An 18147-nucleotide genomic window follows, 5' to 3' on the forward strand; every position below is an offset into this window, starting at 1 on the left:
GATATATCGACGGTATAAAGTTAAGCACCTAAATTATATAAACCAGAGAGGTTCATTGAACGAGGCTGAACTATCAGCGCAACAAAAACTAAAACAACGAGAGGACAAACCAATCCAGCAAAATAAAGCAAACACAATTGCTAAAAAATTAAGTGAGTAATCAATTTAGTTATTACAGTTATACACTGAGCAAAACCACACGTTGACAAATACAACAACTATGTACACACATGTATATTCGCAGCTGCCGACAGAATGTGCTCTCCATTATACATATTTCGTAATTTTTAGATCAGGATAGGGAAAAGATGGCGTGAGTAATTGAGCTTGCCAATGAGTACTGCCGTAAATGGCTGCAATTACAGAATTATTTGCAAAATAAACAGCTCCCTCTTTTTGCGCAAAAGAAATGTGGGTTAAACATCTCCAATTTTGCGAATTGTAAGCAGAAAACATTTCGCAAAAATGTTGCGAACCAAAAGGGGGGAAGTATTAAGTATTAATATGACTATACACACATACATATGTATGTATACTTATTAAGACTCACAAAACATGGAACAAAAAATTGCATTATGAATAAAAATAAAAGCCCTTAAGAGCCATTTCGCTTTTTAAACTTAAAAATAACACTAATTAAACCCATGATTCCTCAATTCCTGAAAACAATTTGTTTTTCTCGTCATACGAAAAAGACTTGGTCTTAACTAAGCAGTCGAAAATGAAAATCTTCAACAAGCCCAAGATAATAAAAAAGGAGCGTACGAAAGGTTTGCTGACCGCGCCTTAAATCTCAAGTACACCTACGCAGTCTTCATAACTGTCACTGATTAAGAGCCGCAGTAAATTTTTTTATTGGTTATAACTTCTAATCCACACACACACTCATATGTTGAATTACAATACAAGTACACTTAAATTGCAAAGGCTCGCAATAAGACGCCTATGTGCATAATCATAAATGTATTCAAATATTACTTGAAAAATGCAACTTATTTATTTGATTGTAAAGACCACAGCACCAACGCGTTCGCATATTATCCTAAGGGAGCAAGTTCCAAGAAATACGTCTAATTGCCCAATCTCCTTAATCCAACTGATTTCTTTTCAGTTTAACACATTGTAACTCCTATATTTCCAGCTTTAATTTGACGGTCCTAAATATACCATACATATTCATTTAATCCTTGGGAAGATTTCCATATATTTTTTATGGCAAGACAAATTCACTTTACTTCGTAAAATTTTAAAATTTCATAATTGTTTGAAAATTTTCAGTTGTTCAAAAGCGTGAATGAGTAAGCGGCTTATAAGTGTAGTAATTACTTCGGACTTGAACCAGTTGGGATGTCCAAATATGGGACAGCACTCTTCCTCTCCTCCTACGATTTGCTTACTCTTGATTATCGAAACGTAGACCTGCACCTTTTCTGTTACTTCCTGAAAACTGAGACCGATCCGTCTGCGCATATACATACATATGTATGTATTCTTAATGAAAGCAGCCACCAAATTCAATATAAATTTATGTTAATCTACTAATCGCCAAATTTTCTAATTATTTTAGTTTAAATCGGTTCTTAAAGCAAAAACTGCTCACAGTTGGTTGAGAACAACTAACCAAATCGGGCTATTGAGACGGTAAACCGCTTTTGGAGGTCGTGAACACAAACACACAAATGATGGCAATTAATCTCATGAGAACTACAGTTGAAAATAGGGAAGTCAAATTACGAAATGGAATCAAAAACAATAGGCACACAAACAACAATGTGGAATACATATTCATTAATATAGATAAAATAAACAGAAATAGTTCGCATATATTTTTGAATTCCGATATTCATAAATATATGTAAGTGTCTGCAACAAAAACAATTGGCGTTTAGATGCGGCTCTTGCTTGCTCTCACAGTTAGCTCATTGACTATTGAAAGTGGTCGATAACAGTGCCCAAGAGCAAGCAAACAGTGTTCGCGTTAACGACTGCTCAGCAGAGCAGACAAGAATAAATATTATGTCAGCGAATTGGCTGCTACCCGAAAGTTGGCAGCAATCAGTATGCGGCAATGCCAAGTGTGCCTACGACTACCGGAATGAGCCATCTATCCGCAACCACGCACGCGCGGTCGTCGTAAGCACTCACTCCCGACGATTGGCTATGCTAACAACAGCACAACAAACATTGGCATGCGTAGTCGCAAGCAAACAGCTATAAAAACAGATCTTAAACTAAGCCAGACGGATAGCCATTCAATCAGTTGGCTCGTTGGCAAGCTGCACACTTAAGCTTATTTGGAAAATCAATCAGTCGGCAACACGTAGCCGCCAGGAAGCCGTGTGATGACAAATTGATAAATCGATGATTTACATATACAGTTATGCCACCCCGCAGGGAAATTCAAAGCATTATTTATCCAAATATATGCCCTCTTATGGTAATCTTTCCGAGGCCTTTCGCCATTTTAAATATTACAAGGAGAATTTTCGACATCAACATTGAGCTTTCTAAACTAACTTCAAAAAGCAATTTAATTGCAATTCTTGTAATTAAACACCCACACACGATTATTATACACACTTCAATTAATTACTTCATCGTTTGACTTCTGCAACATACAGAAAACTCGAAAATATTACAACTATTTTATCGTGTTTGCAGACAACTGCAACACATTGTTTATTCACCTCACCCATGATTCAATGAGAAACAAGAGCAATAACAGAAATGATACTCAATACTTACTTGCATTCGTTTGTCGTGGGCTCCAAAGTGTATTCAGGCGTCGATGGCTTACCAGAAAAATGCCGATGATCGTATCCGTTCATCATTGTGTACCCTGGCATTGGATTATTATTATTATCGTTAATGCTGGAGGGAGTTGCAGGTATATGAACTTTGGTGGGCTGTGAACACTTTGGCGCCCACGACGCTACCGCCACAAAAGTATCCGTTTTATTAGTGGGCTCGGGTGAGGTGTGCGCATAGTAATCGTCTTCGAAATCGGTTGAGAGCAATAGTTTTCCATTTTCTTTTTTTGTCGTTTTAGTTGCAGCACCAGAACTAGTGTAAAGATAGTCGTTGATTGAATGTGAAATTTTCGATTTCGTTGTACGTCGTGAGTGAGGCGAACCATGATCAGCACTCGAAGATGCAGCTGATGCAGCCGCCGCAGCCGCGGCATAGGCATGTAATCGTCCCGTTTCGCTTTCGAGTTTAGTGGCAAGGCTTGGGGACGGCAGCAGAGAATGTGAAATTTCTGTTTTGCCAATCCAAGTAGTTGTCGGTAAAATGGTTGTTGTTGTTGCTGCGGAGGAAGAGGAACTACTGTAGCAGTCTGCATTAACAATACTATTATGGTAATGATGGGTGCAGTCATTGTTGCATTGAGTTTGTGGTGGCATCACTTTCGAAAAGTCCACATACAATGGTTCATCACTTGCGGGTTTTCGTTGGAATTCGTCGTCCTCATCTAGAGCGCTTCCGTTGTGAGCGTGCTTCGAGTGACGTTCGATATCATCAAAATCACAAGCATGGGGGGTTGTTGGCGCACCAACGGAACTATAGAAACTGTAGTTGCTCGACGACTGTGAATAGGAACGGCGATATTTATGGCGATAGAACTCATCCTCAAAAGGTAGTCCTAGCGGGTATTTGTTGGAGAAAACCTTTTTAGTTTTAGGTGAACCGTGTGAACCACTCGAGCCTGAGCCAGAACCGGATCCAGTCGAACCGTTGCTACCAGTGCTGCCATTTTTTGAGGCAGTAGCCGCACTATTCGACTCTCCATTGAAGGGGACGTAATTCTTACGACGCTGACTTGCGGAAAGACTTTTGTTGACTTCACAATTCGTCACACCTCCAATGCGGCGATTATTCAACTTAGGTGAGGCCGAAACAGATGCGAGCTTCAGATCCTCTCTATATTTTTTCTTTGTCACAGCTTTTGGTGTGTTCGGAGGTAGAGGAGCTGGGTAGTTTTTCACAGATCGGGCGGGAACATTTTCCTTGTGCAATTTCTGCGCCGTACAATAGGCTCGCTTCTGAGACCCCGATCCTGATCCTAACCCGGTACCTGTCCCTGTCCCACCCGATGACCGTGTGCTGCTGTTATAAAATGTAGCACCTGTGTGTTTGGATTGCAATGTGTGATCATGTAGACCAGTGCAGCACTGCGTCGAGGGTTTACCTGTAGTTGCGCTTGCAGCTGCGCCTGTACAATTAGTAGAGTTTTTCTGTCGAAAGCTCATATTGCTATTGTGAAACCTTTCGAAGTTCGATGAGTTGCGCGCGGGAGGAGGCGGCGGTACAGGCTGATTGCGAGTACGCAGGCACTGTTTGTTAGAAAAAGACGGAGTGGTGCTAATGCCAAGGTTGGCATTATTGGCTAAAGGAGGAAGAGGGGCGCGCCCTTTGGTGTGTGTGTTGCCATTCGAGCAAGTCGTCTCGATGCGACGCACCAACTTAGGTGTGAGCGGTTTGATAGTACTGGTAGTAACGACACTGGTAAAACGTTTGTCTGTAGCATTATTATTGTTGCCGTTAGCAGTGAAAGTCTCATTAATATTGTTATTGTTGTGATAGCGCGTGCCGTAAAAACTGTTGCGAAAGGGTTGCTGGCGCCCCAAATTACTACTCTGATAATTATTGTTGCTCGTCAACAAGTTATTATCATTAATGTTGTTGTTGTTGTTGTGGTTATTATTATTAGTATTAGTATTAACGAAACTATTAGCTTGACTTGAATATATCGGCGTAGAACTATTGTGACCATATAACGGGCCATGGTTAGCATTACCATTACTATTGGTATTATGAGCGTGGCCGCTGCTACTGTTATTGGTGTTGCCTTGGAAAGTGTGTAAATTGCAACTGGCGCGAGTCGCTCGAAACGAACTATACGGCCTAGACGTAAATTGATGTCCTACCGGCATTTTTCTAGTTATTTTTGCGCCGAGGGTTTAATATACGCTAATTAGATATTCTTAATTTCTTAGTATGCACTTATGAAATGGGTGCACCAGGTCGACAAAGGGTACTTGCTGGTGGTCTGGTTTATCACATTTCAATTTGTCACTAATCAATAATTCTTAAAGTATTTAAAACGTACATTATATTAAAATCGCAGAATATGCAGATTCACAAAAAAACGCACATCACAAAATTGAAATAGAACTAGTTTTGCTAAGCGCTCATCAATCACTTTCCATTTACTTTGTATTCTCCTTCAAGCAGCTCAAATCACAGATTTTCACTTTTATATATATTATTACTTTTATTTATTGGGAAATCGGTTTTCTTCGGTAGTTGCATTTATGCAACGCTCGAGTACCTTTAGGTATTTAAGGTGTTCGCCTGTTTTAGCTTTATTTGAAACGCGTGTTACTCGTGTAGTTAGACGCTTGTAATACGTTTCCATCTGTATGAGTTGTCGTCGTTTGGTTTTTGGTTTAGTTATTAAATTGATGTGTTGTAACTTGCCTTCGAGTTAAACTTTATTTGCTATTTTAACTGAAACAAGCCAATATATCGCAGATACATTTATTAACGAAATATAACAAATATGGCTTCTTCCAATGTCGTATCTTCATTTTTGCTGCATCCGAAATCTAAATTAGCAATGAAAGCTGAAACTATGTCAGAGCGCAAACACGCAATCTGGTCTCAAGTGCCGCAATTTTGCAATTGAAATGTTCTCTGTGCCTCGAAAGACACGCATCGTGAGCAGAGTCGTGCCTTGCTATGCCGCGTGTTTGCTGCACATGTTTTCTTAATCCGCCAGAGCCAGTTCGGGCCACCAGCAGTCACAGTTGTTGGACTTCATGGTGACCGCATTTTCGCATTTTAGCGAAAAGGTCAGTGAGGAATAGTCGAACAATGAAAATAATAAATCGACATAATCCATTTGTTTGGGGGCAACCTCCCTCGACTTGTGAATGGAACTAACTTCGCACATTGTCATTTATAAAAACAATCGGAAACACATGACCTATGTATGTGACTTGGACTTGTCGCAAAGAAAGGCGGCTGAAGAGAGTTGAAAGCAAAAAAAAAACAAGGCTTAGCAATACAAAAATTACTGTAAAGCATACGCATATACAGTAGGGTGCTTCAAAAAAAATTTTTGAATTTTTTTTTCAACTCTTACCCCCTCAAATGTTAGTGATTGACAAACAAAAAATTCTCCCTCAAGCCAGGCGCTGTAGCTTAACTCTAAGGTGTCGCTATTTTTTTTAGGTTCCCATACATTTAACATAGGAATTTTCGTTTTTTCATTCAAACTAAAATTTCACCAACTAATTTTCGCTTCTTAAAAATAACCATCACATATTCATATAGTCGGCTTTTCAACTTTAAAAATTCCCGTGGCAAAATTGTTATTCCCATAAACTATTTTTATTTTTATTGAAAAAATTCCAAATTTCAAATCACTAGGTTTAATCGTCTAATTGAGATATTCAAACTTTGTCGCAGAAATTTTTAAAGTTCGAAAAGCCAACTTTATGAAAAGTGAAAATAGCGAACACACATGAATATGTGCATAACTTGTATGAGTAAGTTTTGTCAAAAGCAAAGAAGCCAGCAGTTTATAAGTAGAACATACGCGTTAATTTAAAATAATAATACTGAATTATTCACACAATTAACGGACACGATTTCATAGGTCATGCTGCTCACTCATCATGTGTAAATGAATTCAAAGCAAATAAGCTACCACAAACAAGACCAATCTATAAGCAGCTTTGAACACTTCCACACTATGCCACCAAAGAAGAGATTGTGCGGCGCGTAAAGGGTGATTCGGCACTGAGTTCATTGTAATCATAAATCGGTAACAATTTAAACTGTATAACCCTCACTCAAACAATCCTGTTTACGAAAGACCGCCAGCCCGCTCGGAATGATGTCGACAAAAATTGTATGGGAACACGTTTGGAGTGGCAGAAGAAAGTGGCGGACGCTGACGTGTCGACGAGTGGGTTCAGTAGTCCTACGCAATAGCACAGACAACAAAAAACAATCTACAAGACAATACATATCATTGAGACAACACCGCTTCGACAAGGATGTACTGCTCACAAAGTCCAGTTATGCGGTGCGGTGCAGTCAATCACCCGTCTACACTTGTTCAGCTAGTTTTCACTCTTGGCATCTTGCTGAGGCCTGCTCTTAGCTGAATGAGTTTTTGGATAAGGAAAACAAAGCATTCCTACGTGGCTCAGCTGCATTGCAAGACAAGCAGGCTGTAAAAAAAAATATATAAAGTTGCATTGTCTTGTGCGCCTCAGCTAAACTGAATGGCCGCGCTCATGAAAATAACCACTTTGAAAAGAAAATCCAACCAATTTTGGTTTTAGGAACACATTAGACAATTGGTTGGCTATACAGAGTTCGAATTACAGTAATTACTTCTTCGGCAGCAACAAAAGATACGTGTATCTCGTGCATACTTGTTTCAAGTTGGCAGTCGTCTATCCTGCCGCTTAGCCCTACTAACTACATCTGACGAAAAATTTTTAAATAGTTCACTTTTAACGAAAACAACAAAAAAGAACGAATTGCAAATACCTCTATTATAATTAGGTTATTTTCCATTAAAATAATTCACTTCCTTAAGTTATTATTTTTTCTTACACGAAATTACTTTCGGAACCACTTTTGATTATTAACTGGAAGTACTTGGAATATTAGAGTGTAGGCGTAGCGTAAAAACTGTATTTTTTGCATATTTTTGTACTTACATACATATAACGAAGGCGAAAACTGTTGGTTTCTCGCCATGGGCTAGTGTAGAGACAATAGTTGATCCCCAATTATAGAGGATCGATCATATTGCAGAGTATCATACAAATTGTCCACTTTACCCAATCGTCTAGTCAATAGTAAGAACGAAGAAAAATGTTACAATTTTTAAGTGAACCAACCAGTTAATTACACTTCCTCATACATAGAGGTGCTGATAAACATGGAAGTGAGGCAATACTCAGACGACAACAAGTGAGAACAAAAACAATGTCTTAAAGCAAATAAACAGAGAATTAAGAAAGATATGTACACATACAGCTGATTCATGTGATATACACATACAAACATGAATATGTGTATGACGAGTTCGAAAATCAAAAGGGAATGAATATGGCACTCCACTTCTTATTATAGGTGAAGAATTAAAGCAAATATTAAAAAAATGCTCGTTGATAAGAAGAATCGGAGCAACAGATTTAGGCTGGCAGATGATTAACAAATACGGTTATGGCAACATCGAACACAATTTCTATATTGCTGGGCATTGGCATTGAGAAGTAAATAATTGGATGATTGCATGAATTATTTCTAGAAGTAAAACTTTACTGCGTTTCCACTTCTTTTTATTGTTATGGTATTATTATTTCATTTTAGCTTAATATTTTGCACATTTTCTTTACAATTCATTTGATTTTTGAGCACAGATATACACATAATTTGAGTACTATATATGTATTACATTTTGTCAAATATGCACAAAAAAATATGGATGGGTGGAAATGCAAAAGTTCCAAATATAAGTAATCACTGGCAAGTCCGAAATATGTAGATCTAATTTGTTTTCAAATAATGTAAATTTGGCACCATTTTTTTTAATAATTACAAACACAAAGGCCCGCACGTTTCTTCCGTTTCACACAAATGAGCACCTCCAACTGCTTTAAAGTAATCGCATCGACTGAACTGTTTACACAATAGGTCGTTTGAAGCAAGAGTCTGATCGTCAACCGCATGCGGCGAATAAGTCGACACAACATCAAAAGCAAAGTAAGAGATCACAGTACGAAAAGCACACACAAATGCTATATCAAAAGTGTCAATGGTCTCAGAGAAGCATTCAGGCTTCCTACTTCCAGATTTCAAACCAGATATGAGTACAGCAAACCAACGAAGAAGTTTGTATGAATTGTATCAGTCAGAAAGGCGAAAAACCAACGCTGACTCACCAAACTACCTGAGAAACACGTGAGCATAAAGAAAAATTACGGCGAATTGGAAATCTCGCTAAAGAAATGCAATTTATAAAGAACTCATTGCTTGCAAGGCGTTTCAACCAACATTTGAAAGCAAATTCGCACAACACAAACGCAGTTTCTGGCTGATTTCTTAAAGACCCATACAAAAACTCGTGGAACAATTATTTACCACGAACAGCTCTCTCATATTTTAGTGTTTAAATGAAACAGCGAAGGAGAGCAATTGCGATCACTCCCGTCACACAGCAGATATGGAACTACGAATGCAATTTTATTTCCATTTCGAATAACAGTTAATGCAGTAAAACGGAAGATACACAACCTACGCATATGTTCAGGCATACCACATACATATGTTTGTATATATGTATGTACGTGAACAAAACTGGATGATCATATACATATGTACATATACATAAGTATGTGCAAATGTTCGTCGATTTGTTGGATTTGTTGTGTCCACTTTCTATTTATGATAGGGTGGAGTACAGCTACTTTATTAAAAAGCTTTTAACCATAAAATAAGAATAAGTCTAAGAATACCTCATTATCGCCCGATATGGCGGTGGCATTCAGATGAGATATTATTTCTTTTCGAATTCAGGAAATATCCTCTTAGTATGAAACTACCATACAGTGCCCTAACAAACTAGTCAGGAAGTAGAAGAATCAATCTTAATCAATTACAAATCGCTCTAATAATGAGTTAATTTATTTAAACAGTCTGTAAGTACGAACTCGCTTTTTGCCAATTTTGAGAATGATTTAAATCCAGTTTGTTTCTGACCGAACAATGCAAATTGCTACCTCTCATGACAACAAAAAGTAAACAATGCACCTGGAAAAGACACTTGGACGACTAGTTGGGCTTATGGTTTACACTAGATGAAAGTCTTTCATGACTTGTTGATTGCATTCAACCTGGCAGATGAGATATGTTTGCAACAAACCCAGCCTTGAGTCATATTCCTTGGACCATTCATGCATTCGTGCCGAAATATAAGTTTCAGGCGATTTTTTAAGTTATTCAATGTTGACATAATCTCATAAGTGATGGAGCACTCTATAATTTTCAGATAGATAAGATTATTAAAAGATGCTTTTAAGGCAACTATGTACCTTTGAGTCAACATTGTTTTTATGCTTACCTACAGTTAACATATTTTGATATTGTTTAAAAGATGGGTACTTACCTAGAAAGAAAAGAAAAATAAATAATTAATATGATAATCTTTAACGAACTGATTTATGACAGTTATTTCGATTAATGCTATAAATTAATTTAATACTCCCATACGGTCCCTCCATCAATTCATTGAATTCAATAGATTATTATACTACAATTGTAATCGCAGTGAACATTCTTCTTCTCTTTTAAACAAACATACACATCGATAAAGAAATGTGGAGAAAACGAGAAAACTGGAGCACTTAAAAAATAATAAAAAAGAACCTCAAGCTTCCTCCTCAATTCGCATGTGAGAATACACCAAATTCCATAAAGTTTTGCTTAATTAAATTTTAAACCTTATTTAAAAAGCTCATTCCACGCATTTTAAAATGGGTATAATATTTATGTCAATGACAGCAGCGGTCATTCCATCACTTGCCTCAGGCCATCACCATTCCACAAACGTGGAGTGGACTTTTTTGGAAATATGCACACACGTGTATATATTTTTTTTGGTGCCACAAGATATTAATATGCATGAGTAGTGTAAATGCCAGGAAAGGATGCATTCCATTAAAACAATGTATCAGATGGCTAAAAATTACCACTGTTAACAGAAATAGATTTTAATAGATTCGTAAAGGTTTTCAGGAAATATTCCCCTGTTTAATGATATTAACAAAAAAAATCATATGGGTTAGCTTGTGAGATAGTTTCGTGCAAATGTGTAAAAAAGTGGGAGCTTCATAAAAACTTACACAAAACAGCTGAAGTGAAATTTGAGAACTTCAACCGAAACGGGCTGAGTTGATATCGATAATATCGAATTACAAAACTTCAACCAAAATCCAGTTGAGTTGAATCCCTAATAGAGAATGGTATAAGGTGTTTGCAGTAAGTAGTAGTAAGCAGTGCCATACTACCCTACAACTAACCCAATGTAAATTTTTATTGATTACAGTTTAGTTACAAAACGGTTGACAACTTAATGTAGTACAATTGAGTTTTTTTCATGAATTATATTATGCAGGAACAAGTGTCAGGTTGCACAAAATACCACAAAACCCCTAACAGACAGGAAAGCCTATGACAGCAGGGAAATAAATAAAACACGGAGGTAAATTGTGACGTTAGCAAAACGGCGGATAAAGCAATTGAATGCAATCTATTTGATTAAGATATGAAAATAATGAAATAATGTCAACCGCACATTTCCAATGTCAAGGGGCTCAGCGTTAAAATGTCAATAACAAAGGGATGCAGCGAAAAGAACTAACAACATTGCGGTTAAAAATGTCATTTTTCAAAACATTAGTACAAATTTATTGTATTAATATTGATTTCTTTGGTGCTAGAATAAAGTAATACACAATCTCTCATTAAATACAAACGCGACACAACGCGACCAATTTTAAACGACCAGAAAAGATAGAACACAGTATCTGTAAGATTCGATTCATCATTTATATACCCGCTATCTTGTCGCAAAATGCAATGTGTATGCAAAAGCAAAAACAAAGTTATGGAATTGAATTTGATATGGCAGGGTATACGAATATCTCATTAATGTGGTATAACATTATAAACCATTTTTACCATTATGATGGATTCATATGACAACTTACTCCCAAGAATAAAAATACAGAAATTACTTTTTTACAAAAGACTGTATTAGAGAGGTCACTAAACAACTATTAAAACTAAATATCTCACAGCTTTGACTACAAAAATACTATTCAAACAATAAGTACTTATTCGCACAAAGAGAAATGTTTGCATATGTACATATGTAGTTATGGAAAAAACAGAATTATTTTAAAGGGAAAGCATTTCAAGTCCCCAATAGACTCTAATCAAAGGAAAAACCAACATATCTCCTGGGTAAATTGAAACCTCTCCAAATTATGGAGATATACAGTTTCATAGCTGCGAAGTATGTGAAAATACTTATGCAGAAAAGGTGTTTGTATATAACGCAAGAAAGAATAACAATAACTACCTAAGTGGCGTCACTGCGTAAACATGCGGTCAATGCCTCTAGCCAAGCCGAATTTATTTCAAATCGCCAGAATGCAAAGAACTCACTGCGAGTCATTTATAAGAGTTTATTTAACCCGAAACTAGAGGTTTATATTATTTCAATATTGACAGTTCGTTATGGCTTAATGTGGATACTGGACAAAAAAACATGTAATAAAAAGCCAAAAGATTTCGCGAACAAATGTAGAACGAACAACATTCTCCGCTGTGGTAGGGAAAGACTTCAGGCTTTTTGACTGAACCACATTTTATTTTATTTCTACATCGGGCCATCAAATATTTTATCATTGTTTCTGGTAATTGGTACTCAATTGGACAATTTTTGTTTGCATCCACACTTATGTTAAACACAACATATAGTAACAATGGAGTTGAAGGTCTTGTGATTTCATTTTCTTTTTGCAACTGACCTTGGTTTCACTCTATCTTCAAGTCAGAGTACTACAGAAGCGCCCACACCATCTCTCAGCAATACAATACTCGCAACACTTCATATATAATCACAAATTCGACTGAGCATTTCGTTAGAAATTATATCAATAAAAAAATAATAACAACAATGACATTAACATTTTCAAATTGGTAGAAAACAAAAAACAGTTACTCGACACAAAATATGGGAGAGCTCTTGGAATATATACGGAGTAGAAATTAAAAAATGGATTTGAAAGTGGTGAGTGAAAAGGCCCGGAATTTTATATATTTAAATTTTAGTATACTAAAACGAGCAATGATCATTTACTATCCATTGGAACAGAGTCTTTTTCGCTGTGACAAACATTCGCCAAACGTTTTTGAAAAGTTAAACTTAATCCGCGTACAACACTGTACGCAAGGTTTCATCGAAGGTGGATCCATTAATAAATTCTCCAATTAAACACGTAAATTACTCAAATATGATTTGCGACTGCCGGAAACCCACCGGAGCCACGCTTATTAATGATGTCATATATATTTACATACATATGTACGTACATATTTATGCAATTGATCGGTTCTCGCAATTCAGCGACATCCAACGCATACGAAAAAACGCAGTAAAAAGAAACAATTTCTTTCCTTTGTTTGCAGCGAATTTAATTACACTTTGCCTTTTGCACATTTAAGTAACTGAAGCGTGGGCATAGCTGTTTTTAGTTGTGATTAATTCCAACAGAACCTTAAACACAGCCAGGATTGCTACTCAAGCCGAAATGGACATTAATTCCACTTTTATATTTCCTTCTTATTCCTTAATGCCAACAATATTTGATATTCAATTTGAAATGTTGCTGAAATATGTATGAATATACAGTATTGACCAAAACTAAAGCACCACCAGTACGTTTTGGTTGCTATATTTCTTAAAACAAAGAAATCAGAAATAAAAACGTTTTTTCATATATTATCTATTCGATACGATATAGTATAATAAAGAACATAACTGTTATTATTTTTATACCACTATAACATAGTATATGTAGCTGTCATACAAACTGAACGATCGGAATCAAGTTCTTGTATGGAAAACTTTCACATTTGACAATGTATCTTCACAAAAGTTGGCACAGGCTTATCGGCTTAGTATAGCATATAGCTGCCATACAAACTGAACGATCAGAATCTAGTGCTGGTATGGAAAACTTTTGCATTTGACAAGATATATTCACGAAATTTGGTATAGATTATTTTCTAAGGCAACAATGTAATCTCCGAAGAAATTGTTCAGATCGGCTCACTATAGCATATAGCTGCCGTACAAACCGAACGATCGGAAACAAGGGTATTGAAAACTTTCGCATTTGACGTGGTATCTTCACGAAATTTGACATGGATTACTGATTAAGGTAATAACATAATCTCCGAAAAAATTGTTCAGATCGGATTACTATTGCATATAGCTTCCATACAAACTGGACACATAGTTACTAAAAGAAATGCACCTGAGAAGGGTATATTACATAGCTAAGTTGCAGCCGAAGTTAACGTTTTTTCTTGTTTCTTTTTAAATTTAAAAGATTCCTGCTAGTCATAAATTTAATGGACAAAACTACAAATTGTACACAGCATTGTCAAAACTGAAGTCCCCATCTAGTGCTTTTTTACATATTCTTATTTTATTATGATATAACAACATACTTGAAATTACTTCTTCTAATTTTAAAAGATTCACATAGAATGGTTCATAGATTCCAGGTCCATTATCCCCCCATATTGATATTATTCGTTATTATGGACAACCACAGAATATGTATTAGGTATTGATTTGCCAAACAAAACTATTTTTGCCAATGTCTACTTATTCTAAAGCTTTTCCTATTATTTTTCTGTTGATAATGTACAAAAGAGTGACTTGCCCTTAATTTGCGATCCGATATTTTGTTTTCTAGACCGTTCAATCAAACATACATTAGTATTTATTTAATATGTTGAAACGTTTTGTCTATTTAGAAATTTTGTGAAAAAGTCGAGAGCTTCCCGCCAACCTCTTTCCCTTTGTAAACTATAGAAAAAAAAACAAATACAATAAATTTCATAAATATTTGATGTACAGAATTTAGATGTGACTTACACTAGTTCACGAAAACGGTATTTAAAATTAAAATTTGAAATATCATTGCTTTGAAAAGTAAAGTTTCTATAATACCCTTCACACGTGCATTTCTTATAGCACAAAAGGTTATACAAAAATCTTGAAATTGATCGAGCAGTTTGTTGGACAGCTATATGCTATAGTGGTCCGATATCGGTTGTGAAAAATTAGCAGCTTCTTGTGCTATTCGAAGATAATGGCTACTTTGACGAATGTAACGGAGCGAAGTGAGTTTCTAGATATAGATCACCGGCGGAACCCCCTGTTTAATTATTCTTCATTTAGAGTTTGTATCTCAAAAAATACTGATGATTGCCGACCGCTTAGCTTAGATGCGGTGTTTTGCGTTTATTTAGACAAGTCCAGAATTACTAATTTCTATTGCTTTAAACACAAATACTTTTCAACTGTGAAAAGTAATAGGAACTTTTACCATGTTTATGCCTCATTTCTACTCGGTTATATTCTACAAGGGTAAATTCAACCCACTTGCATAAACACTTTTTCACCGCGAGTTAAATGGTCTACTCGGATGGAATATACACATTTTCTTTACAATGTAGACCTGTTAATTCAGATGCATAAACGAATTTAAGAGTTGAACGTCAAGTTAGATGATTTAAGAAACTAATTCAAACAGGGCTCCCTGTTTCGCGTAAACCCTCACGATAATGGTTCTTAAAGAAAATGACGAAATAAATATCTACATCTGTACCTGCATGAAGTACACGAATCAAACCGTTTGTCTGCAAATCACTGACGAAGAACAAATTTGAATCAGTAGCAATCAGCTTACATGTGATTTGTTTGTGAATCATACTCATATTTGTATGATTGAAACGTTCGACAGTGTTCGGGTTGTATATAATATTCAATACACTGATTTACTCGTGTACTTGCTGGGCCTATCTTTTACTCGATGATGATTGGCGAAAAAGATTGTTGGTGTTGCTTCAAATCAGTTTGATCAGCTCAGTTGATTTGATTGTCTTTTCGGCACGAGTTGATCTCTCATAACCGTACTTGTTGCAGCTCTGTGATACTTATGTACATATTTAGGGATAAAATTACCGACATACTTGTAGAAAATTCAAAAAATAGGATTTTTCTTTATAACATTACATATTTAAATTAGGACTAATAATTAAAAATCCAATGTGCATAAACCTATTTGTAGCGATTCGTACCCGTACTGCTTGAATAGCTATCTCCAAACCTTATTGGTAATCCTTGCGATTGAATAAATGATACCTTTGGCTTATGTAATATAAAGGCAAAGATTTCACTATTGCCCCACCAGCAATCTGTAAGTACGTTTACCCTGGATAGGTCAGAACAAGGAGCGGTTGGGACAGTTAGGGCATTTTGTTAATAATAAGTATTCAGTGTAATAAAAATAAAATTACGTTGGTAAAATCCTCATCAATGAGTTTCCTTAACTGCACTCTTATTCTATTAACAACTAATCTAACAAGTAAGAAAGAGCTAAGTTCGGGCGTAGCCAAAGATTTTATAAATGTGGGAAATATTTTCAGATGTTGGCAAAAGTTTACATTACAAAGTGTTGGGTAAGAATTGAAAATGCATTTTTCGACGAAAACGTACGTTCACAATATTATTTTGTATTGGTACAATAATTTTTGATAATTTATTAATTTAGATTATAGGTCCTATTTTAACTTAGTTTCATTATTATTTTTTACTTTGTGTGGACGAATTTATTAACATCTTAAATATTTCAAATGATAGGTATGTGTTCATATACTTATGTGATATAAACACAGCTAAAGGGACTAAATTTAACATGTTGAGCATATGGGGAAAAGTCAAACAGAGAATTGGAGTTCATTATATTACGGATATATTATTTACAATGAGATCTAGCTACATTCACTTTTAGTGCAAAATCATATTATGTTTATGAAAACATGTCCCCTTAACACAAATTAAAATATCACACATATGGACCGACCGACTTTACACCGGTCTTCTATTTTTGTATATACATATGTACATTTAATTTTTTCATAGGGGATAAATGATGACCTCTGAATATCAGAAGTTCGAACATATTTATATTATATGTATAGGAAATAGAAGTATTATCCATATTCTACCCATTTTTGACACAATTTTCGATATACAGCTGTGTTCACGAAAATAGTAGTGCCAGTGACTACTAACTATTAAACAGTCAAATCACATGATAAGAACAATATTCGATCAAAAAGTTATAAAAAACCTAATTTTTAGTTAATGTATGATATATTTACGGTTTTATCTACCAAAAAATTTTTTTAGTTTACATACAGTTATTAAATTAAAATAAAATTGAAAAATTATGCTGTTCAAGAAAATAGTAGTGGCTATTAAAAAAGGCGAAAAATCTAAGAATATGAAAGAAACAGTAAATATTTCATATTTAAGATGTTTCCTAAGGTCTAATATTTTGTTGTAAATCCGTTATTGTTTATAACGGCTAGGCATCGACGTAGGATGGAATCAATAAGCTCCCTACAACGCTTCACAGAGACTTGAGCCCATACCTCCATAAACACTTGCCATAGCTCTGTGCTTCTTGATGGTTTTGCTGTTGCTACGCAACTTTTGACATCGCCCCATAAGTTTTCGATCGGGTTTAGGTCCGGAAATTGTGCTGGCCATGGTATCACGTAGATGTTTTCAGATGCAAACCACTGATTAGCTAGTTTGCTCGTATGTTTAGGATCATTATCCTGCTGAAATGTCCATTTTAAGGACATTTTCCAACTAGCATACGGTAGCATTACATCTTTCAATGTATTAATGCACACTACTTGGTCAATAATGCCAGTGATCAAAGAGATTGGACCATCGCCAGCATACGAGAAACAAGCCCACACCATAGTCTTTAGCTCAACATACTTTACTGTCTTTGTGGTGTACCTTGGGTGGTATTCTGTGTTTGGGAGACAACGAACACACTGCCTGGAGCCTATACCACCAAACAAAACAATTTTGATCTCATCCCTAAATACAATATTGTGACACTTTTCGGCGGGCTGATACATATGGTCTTTCGAAACATTTTATTCTTCGTCAAAAGGGGTACTTTTCTCGGAATCCTTGCATGTAAATTAGCTTCTATTAGCCTTCGGTTAACTGTGACAGCACTGACCATTAGATTCAATTCATTTTTAACTATTTTTGACAACGCCGACGGCTTCGCTTTGCTGTATCGCAAAACTCATCGGTCCTCTAGAAATGAAGTCTTGCGCTTACCACCACGAGTTTTCGACTTAATAGTATGATGTATAGCATTAAATATCATCGGAGCAGTGCAACCAATCATTTCTTCGATTTCTTTATATGTCTTGCCTTCA

At 35.9% G+C, this 18147-nt stretch overlaps 1 protein-coding gene across 4 annotated transcripts in view; it reads right to left on the reverse strand.

Annotated features, from left to right (window-relative positions):
- The window catches only part of LOC120776707 (probable serine/threonine-protein kinase DDB_G0282963), a 65996-nt gene extending 57125 nt beyond the window's left edge, over positions 1-8871 (reverse strand). The window contains exons 1-2 of one of the 4 annotated variants that reach the window (XM_040107634.1): positions 8630-8707; positions 2746-5609 (exon numbers count right to left, since the gene is read on the reverse strand). In XM_040107634.1, coding sequence (XP_039963568.1) covers positions 2746-4934 — 2189 coding nt within the window. In that variant the 5' untranslated portion in view covers positions 4935-5609; positions 8630-8707. Of the gene's footprint in view, positions 1-2745; positions 5626-8610 lie in introns of those variants that run through there. The other 3 variants (XM_040107642.1, XM_040107669.1, XM_040107652.1) reach the window with 3 other exon arrangements.
- Between the last annotated feature and the right edge of the window lie 9276 nt (positions 8872-18147).

Source organism: Bactrocera tryoni, chromosome 1, assembly GCF_016617805.1.
Source record: "Bactrocera tryoni isolate S06 chromosome 1, CSIRO_BtryS06_freeze2, whole genome shotgun sequence".
NCBI classification, from domain to species: domain Eukaryota; kingdom Metazoa; phylum Arthropoda; class Insecta; order Diptera; family Tephritidae; genus Bactrocera; species Bactrocera tryoni.